At 40.1% G+C, this 20,099-nt stretch overlaps 1 protein-coding gene across 22 annotated transcripts in view; it reads left to right on the forward strand.

Moving 5' to 3' along the window:
- The window catches only part of CCDC171 (coiled-coil domain containing 171), a 207,712-nt gene that overhangs the window by 23,175 nt on the left and 164,438 nt on the right, over positions 1-20,099 (forward strand). For all 22 annotated transcript variants that reach the window (XM_034410481.3, XM_034410483.3, XM_087886273.1 and 19 more), the window contains 4 exons: positions 1,831-1,977; positions 7,872-7,964; positions 10,078-10,238; positions 14,340-14,478. In XM_034410481.3, coding sequence (XP_034266372.2) covers positions 1,831-1,977; positions 7,872-7,964; positions 10,078-10,238; positions 14,340-14,478 — 540 coding nt within the window. The remainder of the gene's footprint in view (positions 1-1,830; positions 1,978-7,871; positions 7,965-10,077; positions 10,239-14,339; positions 14,479-20,099) is intronic.

Raw genomic sequence — 20,099 nt, forward strand, 5'->3', positions numbered from 1 at the left:
TACTGAATCAGCCAACAAAGAAAGTGAAACAAAGACAGAACCAGAAATCGTTTGAATTAATGGAATGTTATATTTTAACTAACTAAATACTGCTATAATAATTGTTCTTGTTTTTATCTGTCGCAATAATTTTTTAAAAAAAATCTCTGTTGATAGCTTTTTGAAGGACCCTGGGACTCTCATGTTAAGCATATTTGATCATACTGTATAGCCTAGATCCGTGATGGCGAACCTATGGCATGTGTGCCCAAAGTGTCACACGAAGCCGTGGCCTGGCACGCATGGCCTTGCCTGTTTGTCTTCTGGGTTCCTGGCACGCATGTACGTGCGACGATCAGCTGTCCTTCGTGTGTGCGGCAGTGCCGAAAACCAGTATATGTATGCATGCCGGCCAGCTGATTGTCGGGTACGCATGCACGCTAGAACCTGGAAGTTCAGCTTTTCCAGAGCGCGATCCCTTCGCGCCATGGCAGTGCCGAAAACCAGCCTGCCCATGCGTGCCAGCCAGCTGATCGTCGGGCACGCATGCATGCTAGAACCCGGAAGTTTGGCTTTTTCAGAGCATGGCCCTGATGAGCGTGTGCGTACTCGACGTTTCCGCGCAACTGTTCGCCATCACTGGCCTAAATGATTGCATGTGGGTGTCTGTTGTTAGGAAATAAAGGGAACCAAGGAATAATAGTTAACATGTAGGATTTATTGTGGAGGGATCTGGATACAAATATACATTGAAATCGGAATTTCTCTGGGTAATCTTCTGTGGGCTAGTCATGGACTCAGCGCAAACTGGCACTGATGCTGAGTGGCAGTGAATGGGAATGGGTGAATGGGAAACGAAGCGGAAACTGGCTTGAGACTTGTGGCAAAAAGGTGGAATGTAAAGCAAAGGAATAAATTTTTAAAATATACCATAATGTCGATAGAATAATTTTAGTCCTGTTATTTTTATCTAGAAGTACTGTGTTATGTAAGCCTGTAACAAATCTGAAGTTGAAACAGTTAAAATGGCAATGTGAACCTCTAAATGTCCTAAGTCAGGTGTCAGCAACCTGTGGCTCCGGAGCCACATGCAGCTCTTTGGGCCCTCTGCTGTGGCTCCCTGTCAGGTGATCCCATCACTGGCTGGCCCTGCCCCTTGCCCTTCCCTCCCAGTCACTCCTTGCCTGGCCTGAGAAGGTAAGGGTGACAGCGGGTGATGGAGAAGTGGCCAGGGCAGAGACAGAGATACAGAGAGAAAGGGAGAGATAGAGACAGAGAGATACAGAGAGAGAGTTCTAGAGAGCAGGAGAGAGGGGGGAGGGAGGGAGAGAGAGACGTCAAAAGGGTTTTGTGGTTCCCGGTGTTTTTTAACACCCGGTTCTCTGCCCTAATGACTGGCTGGGTAGGCGTGGCTAGGGAGTCATGTGACTGGTGGAAGTGAGTGATATTGAATTGGCCACGCCCACCCAGGTTTTATGGCTCCCGTTGTTTTCTTTTTTGTGGGAAACGGGTCCAAATGGCTCTTTGAGTGTTTAAGGTTGCAGACCCCTGGTAAATGGAAGTTCCTTAGGTAGTATAGAAGGGAAAAAAAACCCTAAAACATTTTTACTTAGAAACTTATTGATAGTATAGATCTTACTTCTAAGTAATGGTGTTTGGGGCTACCGGCAGACAAAAATCATGGGGACCTTTCAGTGGGACAACTATGCCATGCCAATTAATGTGTAATTCTCAATTGTGTAAAGACTCTTGATCCTACTCTCAGATTTAAAGACCAAGAGTAAATTGTCTCCAAATCTTTCTCTTCAGGGAAAATACTGAAGTTGGAACTAATTATTATTCTCCCACCAGGAAAGCACCAGCACAGTACAGAATGTCCACAAAAAAATACAAGAGCTAGAAAGAGAACATAATGGCTGTTCAGAAGCCTTGAGGCGACAGGCCAGCGAACTTCAGTTTGGTGCTGAGCGAGAGACTCGGCTTAGAAAAGAACTTGAGGTAAGAACTTCACCAAATAATGAGGTTGGTATCCGATAGCTGCCTTCCGTTTTGTTCCTGGGGTTTGTTTCATTGCAAAGGAGCCGTTAATAGTGAGGAGACCTTGTGGAGGCCCTTTGGAGTAAAAGTTGATAAGAAATACCAGCGAAAGGCCCTAAAGGAAAGGAAAATACTTTAAAAAGCAGTTTCTTCCGTAATTTAAGTCAGATAAAGGAGGCTTTTCTCTTATTTGCACAGCTTTGGCGTAATGAGTTTATAAATCCCTATAAGAGGCCTTGGGCTTTGGCCAGAAATTTCCACTCACCTGAGAGTGGATTTTGTCAGCTCCTGTTCTGTTTTGCGTTGTGTTATACAGGTAGTCCTCAATTTACGACCACAACTGAGCCCAAAATTTCTGTTGTTAAGTCAGACATTTGTTAAGTGGGTTTTGTCCCATTTTACAACCTTTCTTGCCACAGTTGTTAAGTGAATCCTTGCGGTTGATAAGTTAGTAACCCGGTTGTTAAGTAAACCTGGCTTCCTCATGGACTTTGCTTGTCAGAAGGTCGCAAACAGGTGACCTTGGGGCACAGCAACGGTCGTAAATACGAACCAATTGCCAAGCATCTGAATTTTGATCATATGGTCATGGAGATGTTGCAGAGGTCATAAGTGTGAAAAACAGTCCTATAAGTCACATTTTTCAGTGCTGTTGTAACTCTGAACAGTCACTAAATGAACTGTTGTAACTTGAGGACTGCCTGTATTCTATTAATACTTGGTTTTGTCCTGATACAGCTTTGTATCAATAATTTTAAAAGAAGAGTTTTTATTACAGAGGTTATCTGTTTGTGGTTCAGGCGCCAGATTAGAAACCAGGAGACTGTGCATTCTAGTCTCACCTTAGTACAAAGCCAGCTGGGTGACTTTATGGATATAGATACAGATATATTCGATCAAATGGCAAACAGGCACCGGGAAGTGATACCCATCTGTCAGTTGAATGGATCCTGTTGATCAGTGGTGGGTTGCCCCCGGTTTGCACCGGTTTTATAGAACCGGTAGTAAAACTGGTGGGAGGCTCCGCCCACCGACCCCAATGTCATCAAAATGCTTCTGCGCTTGCGCAGAAGAGCGTGTGTGCATGAGAGCGAAGTGCGCGTGTGCGCGCGGCCCCATTGCGAACCGGTAATAAAGGTAAGTAACACCCACCCCTGCTGTTGATTGAGTGAGGTCTCTCTTTCCCTGTGTGCCCCTCAGAGGAAGTTGGTTGCATAAGCAGAAATTGGCTGAATAGAAGAGGCCTGAACCACTCCACAAATAAACCTCTGAAATAAATCGACACTAGGCAGCGATCTCCAGCCTGACGCCTTTCACAGAGCTGCTCCCATTACCCACAATCCAAGAAATTATTATTCATTGTAATATAGACAGTCCTCGACTTACACCCATAATTGAGCCCAAAATGTATGTCGCTAAGTGAGAAATGAGTTAGTTAGGTGACTTTTGCCTCGCTTTACGACTTCTGCCACGTTTGTTAAGTGGATCACTGCAGTTGTTGGGTTAATAATCCGGTTGTTAAGGGAAAGTGGCTTCCCCTGTTGACTTTGCTTATCGGAAGGTCGCAAAAGGGGATGACGTGACCCTGGGACACCGCAGCCGTCGTAAATGCGAGCCAGTTGCCCACCATCCGAATGTAAATCACATGACCATGAGGGATGCTGCAACGGTCATAAGTGTGAAGTCACTTTTTCAGTGTAACGGTCACTAAATGAACTGTTGTAAGTGGAGGACTACCTGTACACCCAGAGGGTATCAGGTTGGGTAAGAATGCCAGGAATAAAATAGGGAGGGTGGATATAGAGATAGGATCCACCCCAAATCATCAGTGTGCTGCTATAACATCTTTTTATTTCTTAGAATGCAAAGAAAAAGAGGTTGCCCAAAAGTTTGTTTGGAAACAATTTACAGAGTCCCTGGAGAGCTTTTTTTTAATGAGCAACTAGTTTGCTATGGCCTATGGATCTACACAGTTCAGGGATAATTTTTAAAAAAAGAACAATTAATTTTTTTTTTTTTATTATGCTAATGTTGAATTAGAAAAAACCTTTAAAGTCTGGAATTACAAAGGAGATGAAATTAAATGGTTTGTGGTTTTGGTCAAGAGCGGAAGAGATTAGGCATTAAATAATAAATCCTAGCAGTTTGAGATAGTTGTTGCCCAATCTTATGTGGAAAGTCCTCTAAATTTTCCGAGAAGAGGATAATCTGAGTATTGGGTATTATTTTTCTTTTAGGTAATTAAGATGTTTTTAAACACAGCACAGGTCAATCTGATACCAAAAGGAAAATGTCGCTTTAGTGTTAGTGTTCCTTTGGTGCCCTCTAGTGGCTTTTGAGGTCAATTGTAGAACATTTAACAGTAATCTCTGTATCCTTGATTCCTGAATTTAAAATGTTAAATTCCTTAACATTTTTTTTCAGTCTATACATTTTCAGGCCTCCTTATCTTTATTAGAACCAGAAAACTGCTGATATGCAATTCTCATTTCTTGGTGTAAAGCCAGATTTTCACACTCTCTTGGCTTAATTTTTGCTTCTTTTTCTTTTTGGTTTTGTCACATAGCTTTTATTATGTATGGACTTATTAAATAAACGTAATCTGAAATATGAGATGAAGGAAATATTTTAAAAGTTTATGGGGAGGAGATAAGAATTTATAGTCTGAATAAATTATTAGGTTATTATGTTTTATGAATTAAGAGGCTACCAGCTCAGTTATCTGGAACTGGAGTCCTAATTTGATTTATTTACCTGCCAAAATCCTATAAAAGTGAAATGTGTTGTAAATAAAAATACCCCTCCTGCCCTAGATGTTCTTTTTACTGAGGTTAGCACATGCAGCCAAACAATTTCTGCATTGGCTTTATAGATAAGTCTTTATTTTTTCCCCAGTGTCTTGATGTTGATGGAACCATTAGGTGCTGGAATAAAAAAATGGATGTGTTTAGATGAGTATGTTTTAACTAGTATGGATGTTATCAGAATATGTTATCAGAAAAACAGAGTCCAACTCCCTACTCAGTCAGGAAACCCTATACCTTTTCAGACAAATCAGTGTCAGAACAGTTTACCTCTTTCTTTTAGAAGAGCCAGAGAATCTTATTTTTTTTCAAAGAAAAACTAGGAATAAATTTTTAAGCAATCTACTCCGGAAATGTGGATTTTTGTAGTAAAAGTCTCTTTATTCATTTGTTAGCTCATAGCAGGGATGAAATCCAGCAGGTTCTGACAGATTTTGGAGAACTGGTAGCGGAAATTTTGAGTAGTTCGGAGAACCGATAAATACCACCTCTGGCTAGTCCCAGAGTGGGGTGGGAATGGAGATTTTGCAATATCCTTTCCCCAGCCCAGAAGTGGGGAGGGAATGGGGATTTTGCAGTATCCTTCCCCTGGAGTGGGGTGGAATGGAGATTTTGCACTATCCTTCCCCTGCCATTCCCACCAACCCACACCCACCAAGTATACCATGCCTACCATGCCATGCCCACAGAACCGGTAGTAAAAAAATTTGGATTTCACCACTGGCTCATAGCTCCTAGAATTAAGGAGAAGTTTCCTAACTCTGAAAACAATTAACCAATGAAACAGCTTGCCTTCAGAAGTTGTGGGTGCTCCATCACTGGAGGTTTTTAAAAAGAAACAGGACAGCCATTTGTCTGCAATGTATAGGGTCTCCTGTGCAAGCAGGGGGATGGACTAGAAGACCTCCAAGGTCCTTTGCAACTCTGTTATTCTGTCCTGTCCTGTTTATCTCTTCGTTAGCCTTTCCGCAAGAAGACAGGTAGTCATCACTTCAGGATGGTAATTGAGAGTGGCAACTTTGTTGCTATGGTTGTAAAGCTTGATGGTACATGACTGCGCCAATTTACAATCGTCATTGCGGCAGTTCCATTTGCCTTCATTAGGCAAATCCTGCGCGATTGCAGGGTGTTGTGGTCATGTGATTTGCCGTTTGTGAGTTCCTGCAGGTTTCCCCATTGACTTTGCTTGCTGGAAGTCAGCAGTGAAGGTCTCAAATGGTGATCACGACTGCAGGATGCTGCAATGTCATAACTGTGTGTCAGGTGATGAACACCCAAATTATGATCATGTGATCGTGGGGATGCTGTAATGGCTGTGACAATGAAGACCTGTCAAACGTCCTTCTCATTCAGTGCTGTCCTAACTTTGAACAGTCATTGAATGTCGTTCAACAAGAATTACCCGTATGCCAGAGGTGGGTTTCAGCAGGTTCTGACCAGTTCTGGAGAACCGGTATCAGAAATTTTGAGTAGTTCGGAGAACTGGTAGTAAAAATTCTGACTTGCCCCAACCCCATCTATTCTCTGCCTCCCAAGTCCCAGCTGATCGGGAGGGAATGGAATTTTTGCAGTATCCTTCCCCTGCCACACCCACCAAGCCACGCCCACCAAGCCATGCCACGCCCACCAAGCCACACCCACAGAACCGGTAGTAAAAAAATTTGAAACCCACCACTGCTGTATGCAGTATGGATTGATTATTGAGGCTGTGTAAATCATTTAGAGGTGTATTTCATGAAAGCAACTGTTCACAATTACTGTTGAAAGGATCTAAAAGCAGCATCCTCTCAAATGGCCAGAGTAGTCACCACAAGAACTGTTATATGTCATGAGCGTATAGAAAGTCCTCAACTTACGACCATTTGTTTAGTCATGTGACCAAAATTTGGACACTTGGCAACTGGCATGTACTTATGACAGTTGCAATGTCCCAGGGTCATGTGATCACCTTTAGCAACCTTTTGATGAGCAAAATCAATGGGGAAGCCAGATTTATTTGGGTGAGTGGCGCAGCAGACTAATGCTACTGTTAAAGGTAGTATTTAGCTTCCAGCTGCCTGCAATTACTGCGAGTTCAATTCTCACCAGGCTCAAGGTTGACTCAGCCTTCCATCCTTTCTCAGGTAGGTAAAATGAGGACCCAGTTTGTGGGGGCAATAAGCTCACTTTGTATAAAATATACAAAAGTATGAAGGCTATTGCTTAACACATTGTAAGCCGCCCTGAGTCTCCGGAGAAGGGCGGCATATAAATCAAATTAAAAAAATAAAATAAAAAAAAGTAAAAAAAAAATTAACAAATGTGTTAAACAAATCTAACTGAACAATCGCAGTGATTCACTTAACAACAGTAGCAGTAAAGGTCATAAAATGGGACAAAACCCACGTAACCAAGCGTCTTGTTTAGCTAAAGAAATTTTGGGCTCAATTGTGGTCATAAGTCGAGGACTACCTATATGGGTTCAAGGACAATTGATGCTTTGACCATCCTGCTGAAGTGAAGTATGCATCAAGCAGTGTATTTCAAGGGCATTTTACTGGTTCTCTGAAAGGCCTCTCTGAATTGTTTTGCACAGATATTAATTATAATTTATAATAAAAAAATGGGAGAGATTTAAAAACACGGCCACCCTAGAGAAAGTGTCACAACCACGTAGAGACCGAAGTTAGGCAAAATAAGGAACCCTTGACCGCCTTTTAAAATGGATTAGATTAAAAGGCAGTATTTGTGAGCAGTATATTTGCAGGATACTGGATTCTGAATATTCTACTACTGTGGCACCACCCACTGAGAATACCTCCAGGCAATAAAGTTCTTATGAAACAAATATCTGGTTATTTATATATGAGAAGACGATCACTTAGGTATGCTGAATGTGGCCCTTGTAAAACTTCACAGAACACGAATCAATCTGGAAGTAATTAGGAGGCAATGCAGTTGAGCAAAGTTTGGATTGATATTAGTCGTACTTTTAAGCTGAGAGTTTCGAGAAGCACTTGAGGGGTGTGTGTGTGTGCTGTTAACCTCTTATTAACTTTTATTTTTTAACAGCTAGCTATGGCCAGAGTAAAAAAACTGGAGGAAAACATCGAGGCAGAGAGGGCGTCACATCTGGAATCTAAATTTAATTCTGAAATAATTCAGGTAAATTGACAAAAGCACCATATGGAACTGATAAGTGCATTGCAGGCTCTTTGCACCTGGCTGGTTAGCATGGGTTTCATTATTTTACATTTAATCTTATGTTTTTATGTATGAAATGTAGTCCTATTTCAAGAAAAAATCCTTGAAAGTATGTGGACAGTTGGTTTGTAACCAATTAACTAACAAAATAGAACATGCTGGACAACTTGAGGATTTTTATGCCTCAGTCGGCAAGGCAAAGTGAAGTTTAAACATCCTGGATTGGTTCCTAAATTGATGTAGCCTCACTGGTCATCATACCAGACTGGATCAACAGTTATTCTACTAAGGTTAACTCTGTAAAATACAATGAGCCATGGTGGCGCAGTGGTTAGAGTACAGTACTGCAGACTACTTCTGCTGACTGCCAGCTGTCTGCAATTTGGCAGTTCGAATCTCACCAGGCTCAAGGTTGACTCAGCCTTCCATCCTTCCGAGGTGGGTAAAATGAGGACCCAGATTGTTGGGGGCAATATGCTAACTCTGTAAACCACTTAGAGAGGGCTGTAAAAGCACTGTAAAGCGGTATATAATGCTATTGCTATTCAAGGGTGGTAAATAGTGACGAGTTGGCTATAGGATTATGTCTGTGGCCTTTTTCATCATTTGTCTGTTTCATCTTCCTCTGATGATCTCAAAATTCATCCTGAAGCAGAACCCTCATAAGTCAAGTTCTGTAACTAGCTGCACATCCTGCTTTCAAGTCTAGGAACTGAAGTGAATTCTTAAGGCTGATCTGCAGAAAATAGCAAACGAATGGAATAGCTTCTGGGTGCTCCATCATTGAAGGCTTTCAAAATGGACAACCATTTGACTGAAATGATATAGGACCTCCTGCTTGAGCAGGGGGCTGGACTTGAAGAACTCTGAGGTCCCTTCCAACACTCTATTATTCTATGTTCTATGAATGCCTCTAAGAGGGATTACAGCAGGGGTGAAATTTACTTACCTTCCCTACCAGTTCACTAATGTGCGTGCACTGCGCAATAGTTTGCTCCACTTGTGCACGCTGTCATCTGCGCATGCGCAAAGCCTTCCATGCATGCACAGAAGCTTAAAATATCACAAAATGATGTCATGACGTCCGTGTGGGTGGGTGGAGCCTCCCACAGCCACCACTATTGGTTCGCCCGAGCCGGATAGAACCGGCTGGATTTCACCCCTGGATTACGGACTAGAAATACCAAGGCAAAATGATGCCCAAAGTACACCATGTCTCTTTTCCATTTTAGTCGTGAAATGTATATGTTTCTGAGCAAAAAAATCTGAGAAGCTTGCCATGTTGATTCTACGTGCTCTCTCAGTTCTCTGTCAAATTCTGAACCAAGGCCCTGTGAATGTGTTTAAACCTGTGTCCTAAGTAATTTATGTCATTAAGATCTTTTGCCCCACTGCCAAGTACCACAACAGTGTACAAAACACCAACCTAAAGTCTAATGGAAAAATTGTTTGTGCACTGTTTATCCAATAATAACTAAAAAAGATGTACATTTCCTGAAAAAGGAAAAGCTAAGCAATGCCAATAGGCATTTTTTTTTTCATATCAGTTTTCTCTCTCACTTTTTTTGTTTAGAATCTGTTGGATCCATATGATTCTTTTCAAATGTTTCGAACTGTTTGCACTTTGGTGTAGATGTCTCAGTGCTTTGATTTTTCTATTGATCATGCTCCAACAGAGTCATGGTTAAGGGCAGCAAAAGCTCAGTCTGATTGGGCAATTGGGATTGGAGAAGATTATACATGACCCTGAATTCACCCATTCCCTTAACCACATTGTGATTGCCTGTCAGCATTAATCCCAGTTCATCATAGCCAGTATTTCTTTTAGCTAACTATGGTGATCAGGTGGGTGAAAAGCTACACTTACCCTGCTTTATGTATATAAATCTCTCTCTCTCTCTCTCTCTCTCTCTCTCTCTCTCTCTCTCTCTCTCTCTCTCTCTCTCTCTCTCTGTGTGTGTGTGTGTAATGATTTCGGCCTACCCATTCGGTCTTGCCTCGTTTTGATCTGACACAGAGCGAAGCTCTGCAGCCTCTTGTAATCTTGATAGTTGTTTTCCTGTGATTTTTGCAGTTACGGATCCGAGACCTTGAAGGAGCTTTGCAAGTGGAGAAGGCCAGCCAAGCAGAAGCAATCTCTGACTTGGAAATGTTCAAAGGCAAATTTAGAGAGGTGGAAAATGCCTATGAAAGAGAGAAGCGTAATGCTCACGACAGCTTGGAAAAATTCAGCACGTGAGTGTGGCTTCTTTCCTGACTGAGAATTGGTATTTCTTGAGGGGAAAGATTGACACAGTCCACAAAATACTCATCTGCCCCCATGGGTCACACAGCACAGAACAGATGGTAACTTTAAGTGGGTGATGTGATATGGAGTTAATGGAGTTGCTGTGTGATTTGGCTTCTGTATGGTCATTTTTACGATCCTAAAAGAATTCCATGCCTATGGGTCCCTTTGAAAACTTAGGCTGCAATATTTTTGCCAAATGTTTTGGTTCAACTAGAAGATTGTTCACTGCTTAAAGCAGTGATGGCTAACCTTTTCCGGAATGAACGCCCAAAGCGTGCGTGTGCGCCTGAACCCCCAAAATGCAATGTGCATGTGCCCCCATGTGTGCGCCCCCACGCATGCACCCCCGCGTATGCATGCATGGCTCCCCGCACATGCTTCGCGCATGCATGGCAGAGATCCAACAACCAGCTGGCTGGCGGGAGGTGCGCGTACATGCGCAGCAGAACTGAACTGGGGTGATGGCTCATGTGCCCACAGAGAGAGCGCTGCGTGCCACTGTGGCACACGTGACATAGGTTCGCCATCATGGGCTTAAAGCAGTGCTTAACAGTTTGTGAAACCTTTGGATTTTTCAATATTTCGGCATAAAGGTGACTAAAATGTGATATGTTCTACACATATGTTCTAAAACAATATAAAGGGAAGCGAATTAAACAAATGAGTCAAAATATTATACTTGTTCATTTCTTTATTGAGGAAAATGATCCAAAGCTTAATTGGATTCTCTGATACATTCTCTGATATGCACCTTTTGGAATGCCTTTTGTAGTGATACTAAAATTAGATAGCACAATGTTGAGCATTTGGGGCAATAGTTAGCTCCCTAAAAAGCAATAAATGTTAGTTAAATTAATATTTGAAAATACGCAACAATTTTATTAATAAACTTTAAAGATATATCTATACATATAAATATATAGATTTATAGTTAGTCTTCATCCTAAAAAGGCTATAATTGACTACTCCTGATTTAGTAAATGTGTAAAATGAGAACTCAAACCAGTGTTTAAAACATTTCCTTCATTTTCTCCCACTCCTTCCTTCCTTGCTTCCTTCTTTTCTCCCTCCTTCCCTTCCCTTCCCTTCCCTTCCCTTCCCTTCCCCTCCCCTCCTTCCTCTTCCCTCCTTCGCTTAGGAATGTTAAAACGGACCCTCTTCCTGCTTGTAGAAAGAGTTTGAGAAGGACTAAGTTAATTCATGCCAGGGCAGAACTGGGAAATATAGGAAATAAAATTGAAATAAAAAGTGCAATAATGTACATTAGAGAACATATTGAGTAAATATTTCTGAATATTCCTGTCTTATTTTTTAAAAAATGGCCTCACTGCACACTAGAAGTTATCTTACAGAATTCTTCCTTTAACGTATCTGGTATTAAAAAAATACTACCAATTCCCTCCGTGTTATTTTACTCTTATTACAAATAGCCCAGATAAAATATTTGATAGATAATATCAAACACTATTTTTTCTTACATCACTCATAAATTATTGATCAGATTGTTCTTTTCCAGGATGTTGATTTCAAGCTTCAAACAAAATATGATTTATTGATTCTTTTAGATTTCTAAGTGGATCTGTTAGTAATTTTCAGTATGTTAGTCTAGAATTGCAATATTGTTTCAATATTCTTTTAAGCGATGGATATGCATATTGCAGTAGAAATTGGGGGGGGAAACCCCATAAAAATTCTCCTTTATAAACAGTGGTGGGCTGTTGTCGGTTTGGGCGAACCGGTAATTCCGACGATCAGCTAGCCCTGCCCACCCGCCCCCACCCTATATTGTCCCATATTTCCTTTTTTCTGGCGTAGCTGATTCGCGCAGCACAGCTGCTTTCCGTACCTCTGCTGTTCTGCTTACCGGGGCCACCTTAGAAGGTAAGCAGCTGAGCTTGAAATTGCTGTATTTTGAATGCTGCACGCAAGCGTGTTAGGCGCTCATGCGAATGCTCACAGAACTGGTTGTTAAACCGGTTGCAGTCCACCACTGTTTTTAACTATACTCCAAATGGTTGCTGTCCTTTTATCAGCATATCCTTGGCATTTCACTACTGCAATACATCAAAGCAGTCCCACAGGTGTAGGGAGGTCTGTGTGATTTCTTTCACTAGAAGAACGCAATAGTAGCTCTGCTGGATTCATGTTGGTAACACAGAAGGATAACATGGCTTGATGAGGGTTGCTGTTCCTCTCACTTTATAGTTCTTATTCTTGAAACAAATTTCTCTTTTCTTTGATTTTGTTTTGATATTGGAGAAACTTCAGCAGCAGAATTTCCTACCATAGCTAGGAACAAGACGTGAGGAGAGATCTTCCCGTTAGTGAAACCCTTTCTAAACCCACTGAAAAAGAAGGAGAGAACTTATTGTACAGACTCCAGGATACTTTCATTGTAGTTGTAATTATAGCAACACTTGGGAAAGCAATATTAAAATTTCCACATCTGATTTGTAGACAATAATACATGAGCCTATATAAGATGTTTCTTGATTCCCACTTCACAGTTTGAAATTTGGGTCCCTCCACAGGTTCTCTGCCCTAATGACCAGCTGAGTAGGCGTGGCTCGGTGGTCATGTGATTGTGTGAGCGTGGCCAACTCAACATCACTCACTTCGATGGGCGCTTCGCCTTACCTGTTACAATGTAATAAGGGTTAACAGAGAGGCAGTTTCTGTAAGCAGGGCAATAAAGATTAGGCTGAAACAACACCAGAATGTCTCCTTCCTGCCTTCCTTATAGAATTAGCCCTGTAAAGTGGAAAAAAACAAAATAAGACTTCTTCCAACAACCGGTTCTCCGAACTGCTTAGAAAGTTAACAACTGGTTCTCCCGAATAGGTGCGAACTGGCTGAATCCCACCACTGTCCCTACATTTGGATTACATTTTCTCATGTTATTTTGAAATGTATTCATTGTAAAGAACATGAAATGTGCATGAACAGTTTATTACAGGTAGTCTTTGACTTATGACCACAATTGAGCCCAAAATTTCTGTTGCTGAGCGAGACAGTTTTTACATGAGTTTTTCCCCATTTTACAATCTTTCTTGTCACAGTTGTTAATCAAATCACTGCAGTTGATAAGTAAGTCATAGGGTTGTTAAGTGAATCTGGCTTCCCCATTCACTTTGCTGTCAGAAGGTCACAAAAGGTGATCACATGATCCTAGGACACCGCAACCATCATAAATATTGGTTCATATGAACCAATTGCCAAGCATCTGAATCTTGATCATGTGACCATGGGGATGCTGCAATGTCATAAGTGTGAAAAAATGGTCAGAAGTCACTTTTTTCAATGCCATTTAAATTTTAAACCACGGGTGTCAAAGTTGATCACATCACAGGCCAGATCGTGATATATCGCAATGGTTTTTTGCCTTTGTGGGGCCGGGGTGGGCGTGGCCTGCGCATGACGTATCCAGCCCACGGGCCTCCAATTTGCCAGGCCTGCTTTAAACAGTCACAAATGGTTGCAAGTTGAAGACTACCTGTATTTCAGATTTTATGTTTGAGCTAGCCGAATATATTTGCTGCCATTCAATGAGTCTAAATAACCTGAATTTGATTATTCCCAGAAGATGTACTGGATAATTGAAATAGATAAAAAGTACCACATTTATTGACTTGTTGTGCCCAGTTCACCCTATAGAAAGGTAATGTTTGTTTTATTTATTTATTTAAAAAAATTATATTGCCGCCAACTCGCACATGGCAAGTCAAGGAGGCTTACAAAGACGTAAAAACACAGTATAAGAGAAATAAAAAGAAAAATAATAAAAAAGAAAAATAATAAAATAATAATCTCCCAACCCAATATATATTGCTAGTTCATGTGTGATGTGCCATATGCTAAATAAATAATAACACCCTATAGTTTAGGATTGCAGCACTTATGTCTAGTGGTTCCTCAGCATATCTTTAGATTTTTTTTCTGACTTTCTTAAATGTTAGTAAAATGATAGCGTAGGCGTATTGTTGGTTCATCGAGAAGAATATATAACAAATTTAAATCTTTCCAAAAATGCTGGTCTGTCTTTTCAGATTACAAAGGGAGCATCTAGCGGCAAACAAACAGCTAAACGAAGAGGTAGAAGAAAAGAAGAAAGTAATTAAAGACCTCTCTGAGACACTCCAGGATAATGAAAAAAGTTACAAAGAATTACAGGCTGAACTTCTTCTGGTAAGAGAGAAACCCTGAGGCATTTCCTTTATTGGTGTGAACATGCTATGTTTATTGCTATATTCTTTTCTCTTTTCTTTAGGAACACCTTTCTATATAAAAAAAAGCATTTAAAAGAGTGTCTAATCTTGGCAACCTTAAGGCTTGTGGACTTAAACTCCCAGAATTCCCCAGCCAGCTGAGAAATTCTGGGAGTTGAAATCCACAAGTCTTAAAGTTACCAAGGTTGGACACTCTTGATTTAAAAGATACCCTTTGCCTACGTGTATCAGATTTGTAACCAAATCTGTTCTTGAAACAACACAATTCATAAATGCATAGGTTCAAATTGTGGCCAGCTTGACAGTATAAGTCAGGGGTGTCAAACTTGATTTCATTGAGGGCCACATCAGGATTGCGTTTGACCTTAGATGGCTGAGTGGGCGTGACCGGGGTGGGCATGACCAGGGTGGACATTGACAGCGCGCGGCCCTCTCGGGCTCAATTTTCAGCTGCGACAGCCTCTTACAGCCCTCTGCCAGCAAAAACAGAGCCCTGGAGGGCCACGCACACCCTTCGAGCTCCATTTTCGCTGGCAGAGGCACCACAGGCTGGTCCTTCGCTGTTTCCAGGGCAGCCCCATGGGCCAAATCTAAGCACCCCGTAGGCCGGATCTGTTCTGCAGGCTTTAAGTTTGACACCCCTGGTATAAAGTGTATAGTTTGACAACATCCATTAAGGACCAATAAAATAGATGTTGTAATTAGGAAAGGAAGGAATATCTATATTTCAGAAGGAGCTGCATGTTGCTGTCTGAGTTGTTGCGTTACACAACTCTTCGCATGCTATAAATACACTACTCATTAATCCACCTGATCACTAAGCCTAACCTTTCAATTTGCATATTTTCTCCTCAAAATAAATTTCTGAATCTGAGCGTGGCTGTTTTGAGGTTTGTATCCGTTTTGCCAAAGAACCAGTGGTGGGATTCAGCCAGTTCGCACCACTTCGGGAGAACTGGTTGTTAACTTTCTGAGCAGTTTGGTGAACTGGAAGAAATCATTAGGGCAGAGAACCGGTTGTTAAATTATTTGAATCCTACCACTGCAAAGAACCCATGATTGGTTTGCACCAAAGATATGAACAAAGAGAGTTTATCTACTGATCTGGAATTTAGCCTTTCAGGCTATGTGAATGCATTCTTGGGAGTATGAACAAAAGTGATTTAATTTAAAGTGTTCTATTGTAAGCGGGTTGTAACCTCTTTTTACTATCATTGTGTGTAATCCAAATTCATCATCTTATCCCAAACTGTGGAAACTTTCTACATGTCCTCATGAGATGTGTGTAATGGCGGTTAAATATGGCTATGGATCCAGATCCTTTCAGGGTCTTAAAAAGAAATACACAATGGCTCTTTAAACAGCACCTGTGAAGCAGCTGCATTTTATCAACTGAACGGGAAAGAAAAGGGTTGTGCTCCACATAATTTTCTCAATATCATTTTTTAATTTCCTATCAATTAGCTTGCAAAATAGCTAGGAGCATACTAGTAAGGGGAGCCTTGTTTAGTTCAATATTCTGTTTCCTGTAGTAGCTAGCCGTTTACCTACAGAAACCCAAAAAAGGGTAGGAGCTCCCTCTTCCTAATGTTTTGCAGCTGCTAGTACGATAAGAAAAGAAGAAAACTACTTTTTATTGTAGAAAGAACAAGTAGTCACTGATAGCTTTATACCTTATTGCACAGGTGTCAAACTTGCTGTGTCACATTGCCATCACTTGACGTATCGTAATGTTTTTCTCTTTGCGGAGCTGGGGTGGGCGTGGCCTGCATGTAATGCATCTAATCACCTTTTAAGCAGATCAGCTTGATAGCTACCATTGCATCTTACAATACTGAATTCTGTTGATTAAGTAGGTAATGTGGGAAGACGTATTTCCTTTTGACTGTCCTGGGCCTCTCCTCCTTCATCAAATGATTATTTTTTCAATATTAAGAGAGATTCTTTCTAATTAGGTGACAGGTGTGACCAAATAGATAGAAAGAGTTTTTAAACCTTTGAGCATTGTGTTTTTCCCACTACAACTTCAATTTTCCCCACATAACCATCGTCAATAATAATTCTCTAAATGAAACTGAGATACTATGGATTTCAGTATTCTGTGTCTCCATGTTCACATACAAGTGGCCTGAGAATAAAAGGGACTTTGAAGTCCTTAACACTTAAATCTTAAAGGTGTTATTTGTTCTCCTTGTTTCTTAAGAAAAGTATCAAAAGATGCCAAAACAATTTGTACCTTGGTGTAGACTCAAAATCTTGGGAGGGTACTGTGTACTACAGGTAGTCCTTGACTTGCAACACTTCATTTACTAAAGGTTCAAAGTTACAATAGCACTGAAAAAGGTGACTTTTTCACACTCCACGACCATTTCAGCATCCCCATGGTAACATGATCAAAATTTAGATGCTCAGCAAGTGGTTCATATTTATGACGGTTGCAGTGTTACGGAATCATGCGATCACGTTTTGCGTCCTTCTGACAAGCAAAGTCAATGGGGAAGCCAGATTCGCTTAACAACCGGGCTACTAACATACATACATACATACATACATACATACACACATACATACATACATTTATTTATTTATTTATTTATTTATTTATTTATTTATTTATTTATTTATTTAATTTTATCAAGTTACATAATATTACAATTCTACTAGCATCGGTTAAGCAGTGTTTGAACATATATACAGGATATATACATGGTGTCTCTTAAATTACTTATTCCTTTTAGTGATCACACCATCCCTTACTCCTTCCTTAATTTTATCATCCATCCATTTATATCAACCTTCCCATACGGTATAGTAATCCAAATTTTCGTCTTCATTTATCTCATAAGTTAATTTACTCATCTCAGCGGATTCAAATACTTTTCTAATTATATGCTCTTCTGGTGGTAATCCCTTTTCTTTCCAATATTGTGCATATATCAGTCTGGCAACTGTAGTGATGTGTATTATTAGATACCTCTTTTCTTTCCCATATGCCTTTTTTAATATTCCCAGGAGAAATGTTTTCGGTGCTGAATCAATATCTTCTCCAATTATTTCTTGTATCCATTTCCGAATCTTTTTCCAGTATTTCATCGCTTTGGGGCATGTCCACCACATATGGAAGAAGGTACCCTGGTGGTGGCCACACTTCCAACAATTTGGATTTATATTTGGGTAAATTTTTGCTAACCTTGCAGGGGCTAAATGCCACCTGTATAGCATTCTATATTGATTTTCTTTGTACGCTACTGCTCTAGTCAATTTATAATTTTTATTCCAGATAGTTTCCCAATCATTCAAATTTATACTATGCCCAATGTCCTTTGCCCAGGCAATCATTTGATTTTTAATCACCTCCTCTGCCCTATCGTATTCTAATAAATAATTGTATAATTTGGCCAACATTTTTTTCTCTGATCCCATCAAACCCTTATCAAATCCATTTGATCCTATTTCTATACCAAATTCCTCCTTATCTTTTTGATATCTAGACTTTATTTGTAAGTATGGCCACCAGTCAATATTAATACCTTGTTCTCCCAAGGAATCATTTGATTTGAGATTTCCTCCGCCATCCAGAATGTCCTTATATCTACACATTTTCTCCATTCCCAACCCGGGCTACTAACTTATCAACTGCAATGATTCCCTTAACAACTGTGGCAATAAAAGTTGTAAAATGGGACAAAATTCATTTAACAAATGTCTCATTTGGTAACATAAATTTTGGGCTCAATTTTGGTCATAAATTGAGGACTACCTGTACTACTGGCTTCAGAAGGTGTGCCTGCTGTTATTCTCAGAGTTCCTGGCATACTGAAAGGATGTGAATTGTTATATGTTTCTCTGTTAACATTAATTTTAATTCAAAAAAATCCTTTTTGGCAATTCAACCTAGTTTGAGTCTATTCCTTTCAAATCCTAGCATACTATTGGTTCCTAGGTTGTCAACAGAACATTATCTTCAGATTATTACTATTAAATAAGCTTTTCTCTTTTTGCACATCAGTTCTTTCACAGTGCTATCTCGATATACTACGAAAGCAGTAAACTCCATTTTAATTCTGATTTTGAAGAGACAAAACAATGTACTCCCTTGCTTTGTTTGGAAAAAAAAAGTTCAAACTTTAAATTGAACAATGGAAACCTCAAGTAGATTCGTTGTTGGAAAATACTTAAATGCACTTCTCCATTTCAAGAACCTTCTGTGGATCAAAACTTATTATGTGCTCTCTTGCTATTTTATCTGCCCCAACTGGTATTAAACCTCTTTGTGGTCTCATTCACTGACCATAATTTGGATACCCTTTAGCTGCTTCTAGACTATTAAGTATGGAAGCAATTTAAATTCATATACTTTTAAGACCAGTTAGGGGACTATTACAATTATCTAGTCTGACCTCATATGCATACTGGCTACAAAATTCACCCTGGTTGAATTGAAGTGTACCTTCCACAGAGATTTCATATTTCATTTAGAAACTCCATGCAGTAAGTTGTTTGATAAGTGGTTCACTGTAATCATCCACAGTATATGAAATTGAATCTCTTTATTTATTTGTAACTTTTGCTTTTAGGGATTAAAACGTGTTTCACACTGTATTTGCATTGCTAAGGACTCAGACAGACTCAAATGCAACTCTGAAACATGATTGAAGTATATAATTAGGCCACGGGATTAAATACTTGTCCATTTTACTATAGGTGTTTTGACTACGATTAAAGGTTATGCGTTTACTGTTGTTATTTTTGCCTAACACTAAATTCTAACTCTAGTTAATAAGCGGCGATGACTATTAGTAAAATGAATGGGAAGAACTGAAGTGGAATAGAGCTTCATTCCAAGGTCCATTATCAATTGCTTCAAATAATAAAGTAATTATATTACATAAACTATTTAACCCTATACCTAGAAATAAGATGGGTAAATGATTGCAAACAACCTGAAGGCTAATTTTCTAAATCCACTTCATTCTAGGTTCCCGTTCAGTTTTAGGACAGATATGGACATGGTTGCCTTGCAGGCAGATTGTGCTGAATAATATTATCTGTGCTAGTAGACAGTGGGTTTGTTCTCATCTTATATTTTAGTGGCTCGCTGTGTTGGTGTTGATGGAAGTGATCTTGTGGGTTCTTTGGTTGGGCAGTTTACTATTAGTTTGTTTGGCAGCTTTTGATTGTTTCTCTAATGATAATGTTGGTGTTAATCTGTGCTCATCTGGGTGTTAATTGCTGGTGGGGAGATGATTGGTTTTTGTTTTTTTTTGAATGGTACATAAATGTTGTTTATGTCTAAGTGCATGTCGATGACCGATTTGTTAAGAGTGCCGGGCTTCCAGGAATTCTCTAGCATATTTGGACTTGCTGGTCACAGTTCCTAGTTGAACCTATGGTTACATGTGTCCATGTGCTATGAAATTAAGGAGTTTTCATCATGTTTTCTTACTGTTAGTTGATATTCATGGATGCACGCAAACAATATCACAATCAAGGAACAGCTGAACAAGCTAACAGTGAACAGCCCAACCAAAGAACCATCAAGACTACTCTCACTGACAGGGCAAGAGAGTAGAATATAAA

The sequence above is a fragment of the Pantherophis guttatus genome, chromosome 2 (assembly GCF_059756535.1).
Source record: "Pantherophis guttatus breed Tessera chromosome 2, ASM5975653v1, whole genome shotgun sequence".
In the NCBI taxonomy this organism is placed as follows: Eukaryota; Metazoa; Chordata; class Lepidosauria; order Squamata; family Colubridae; genus Pantherophis; species Pantherophis guttatus.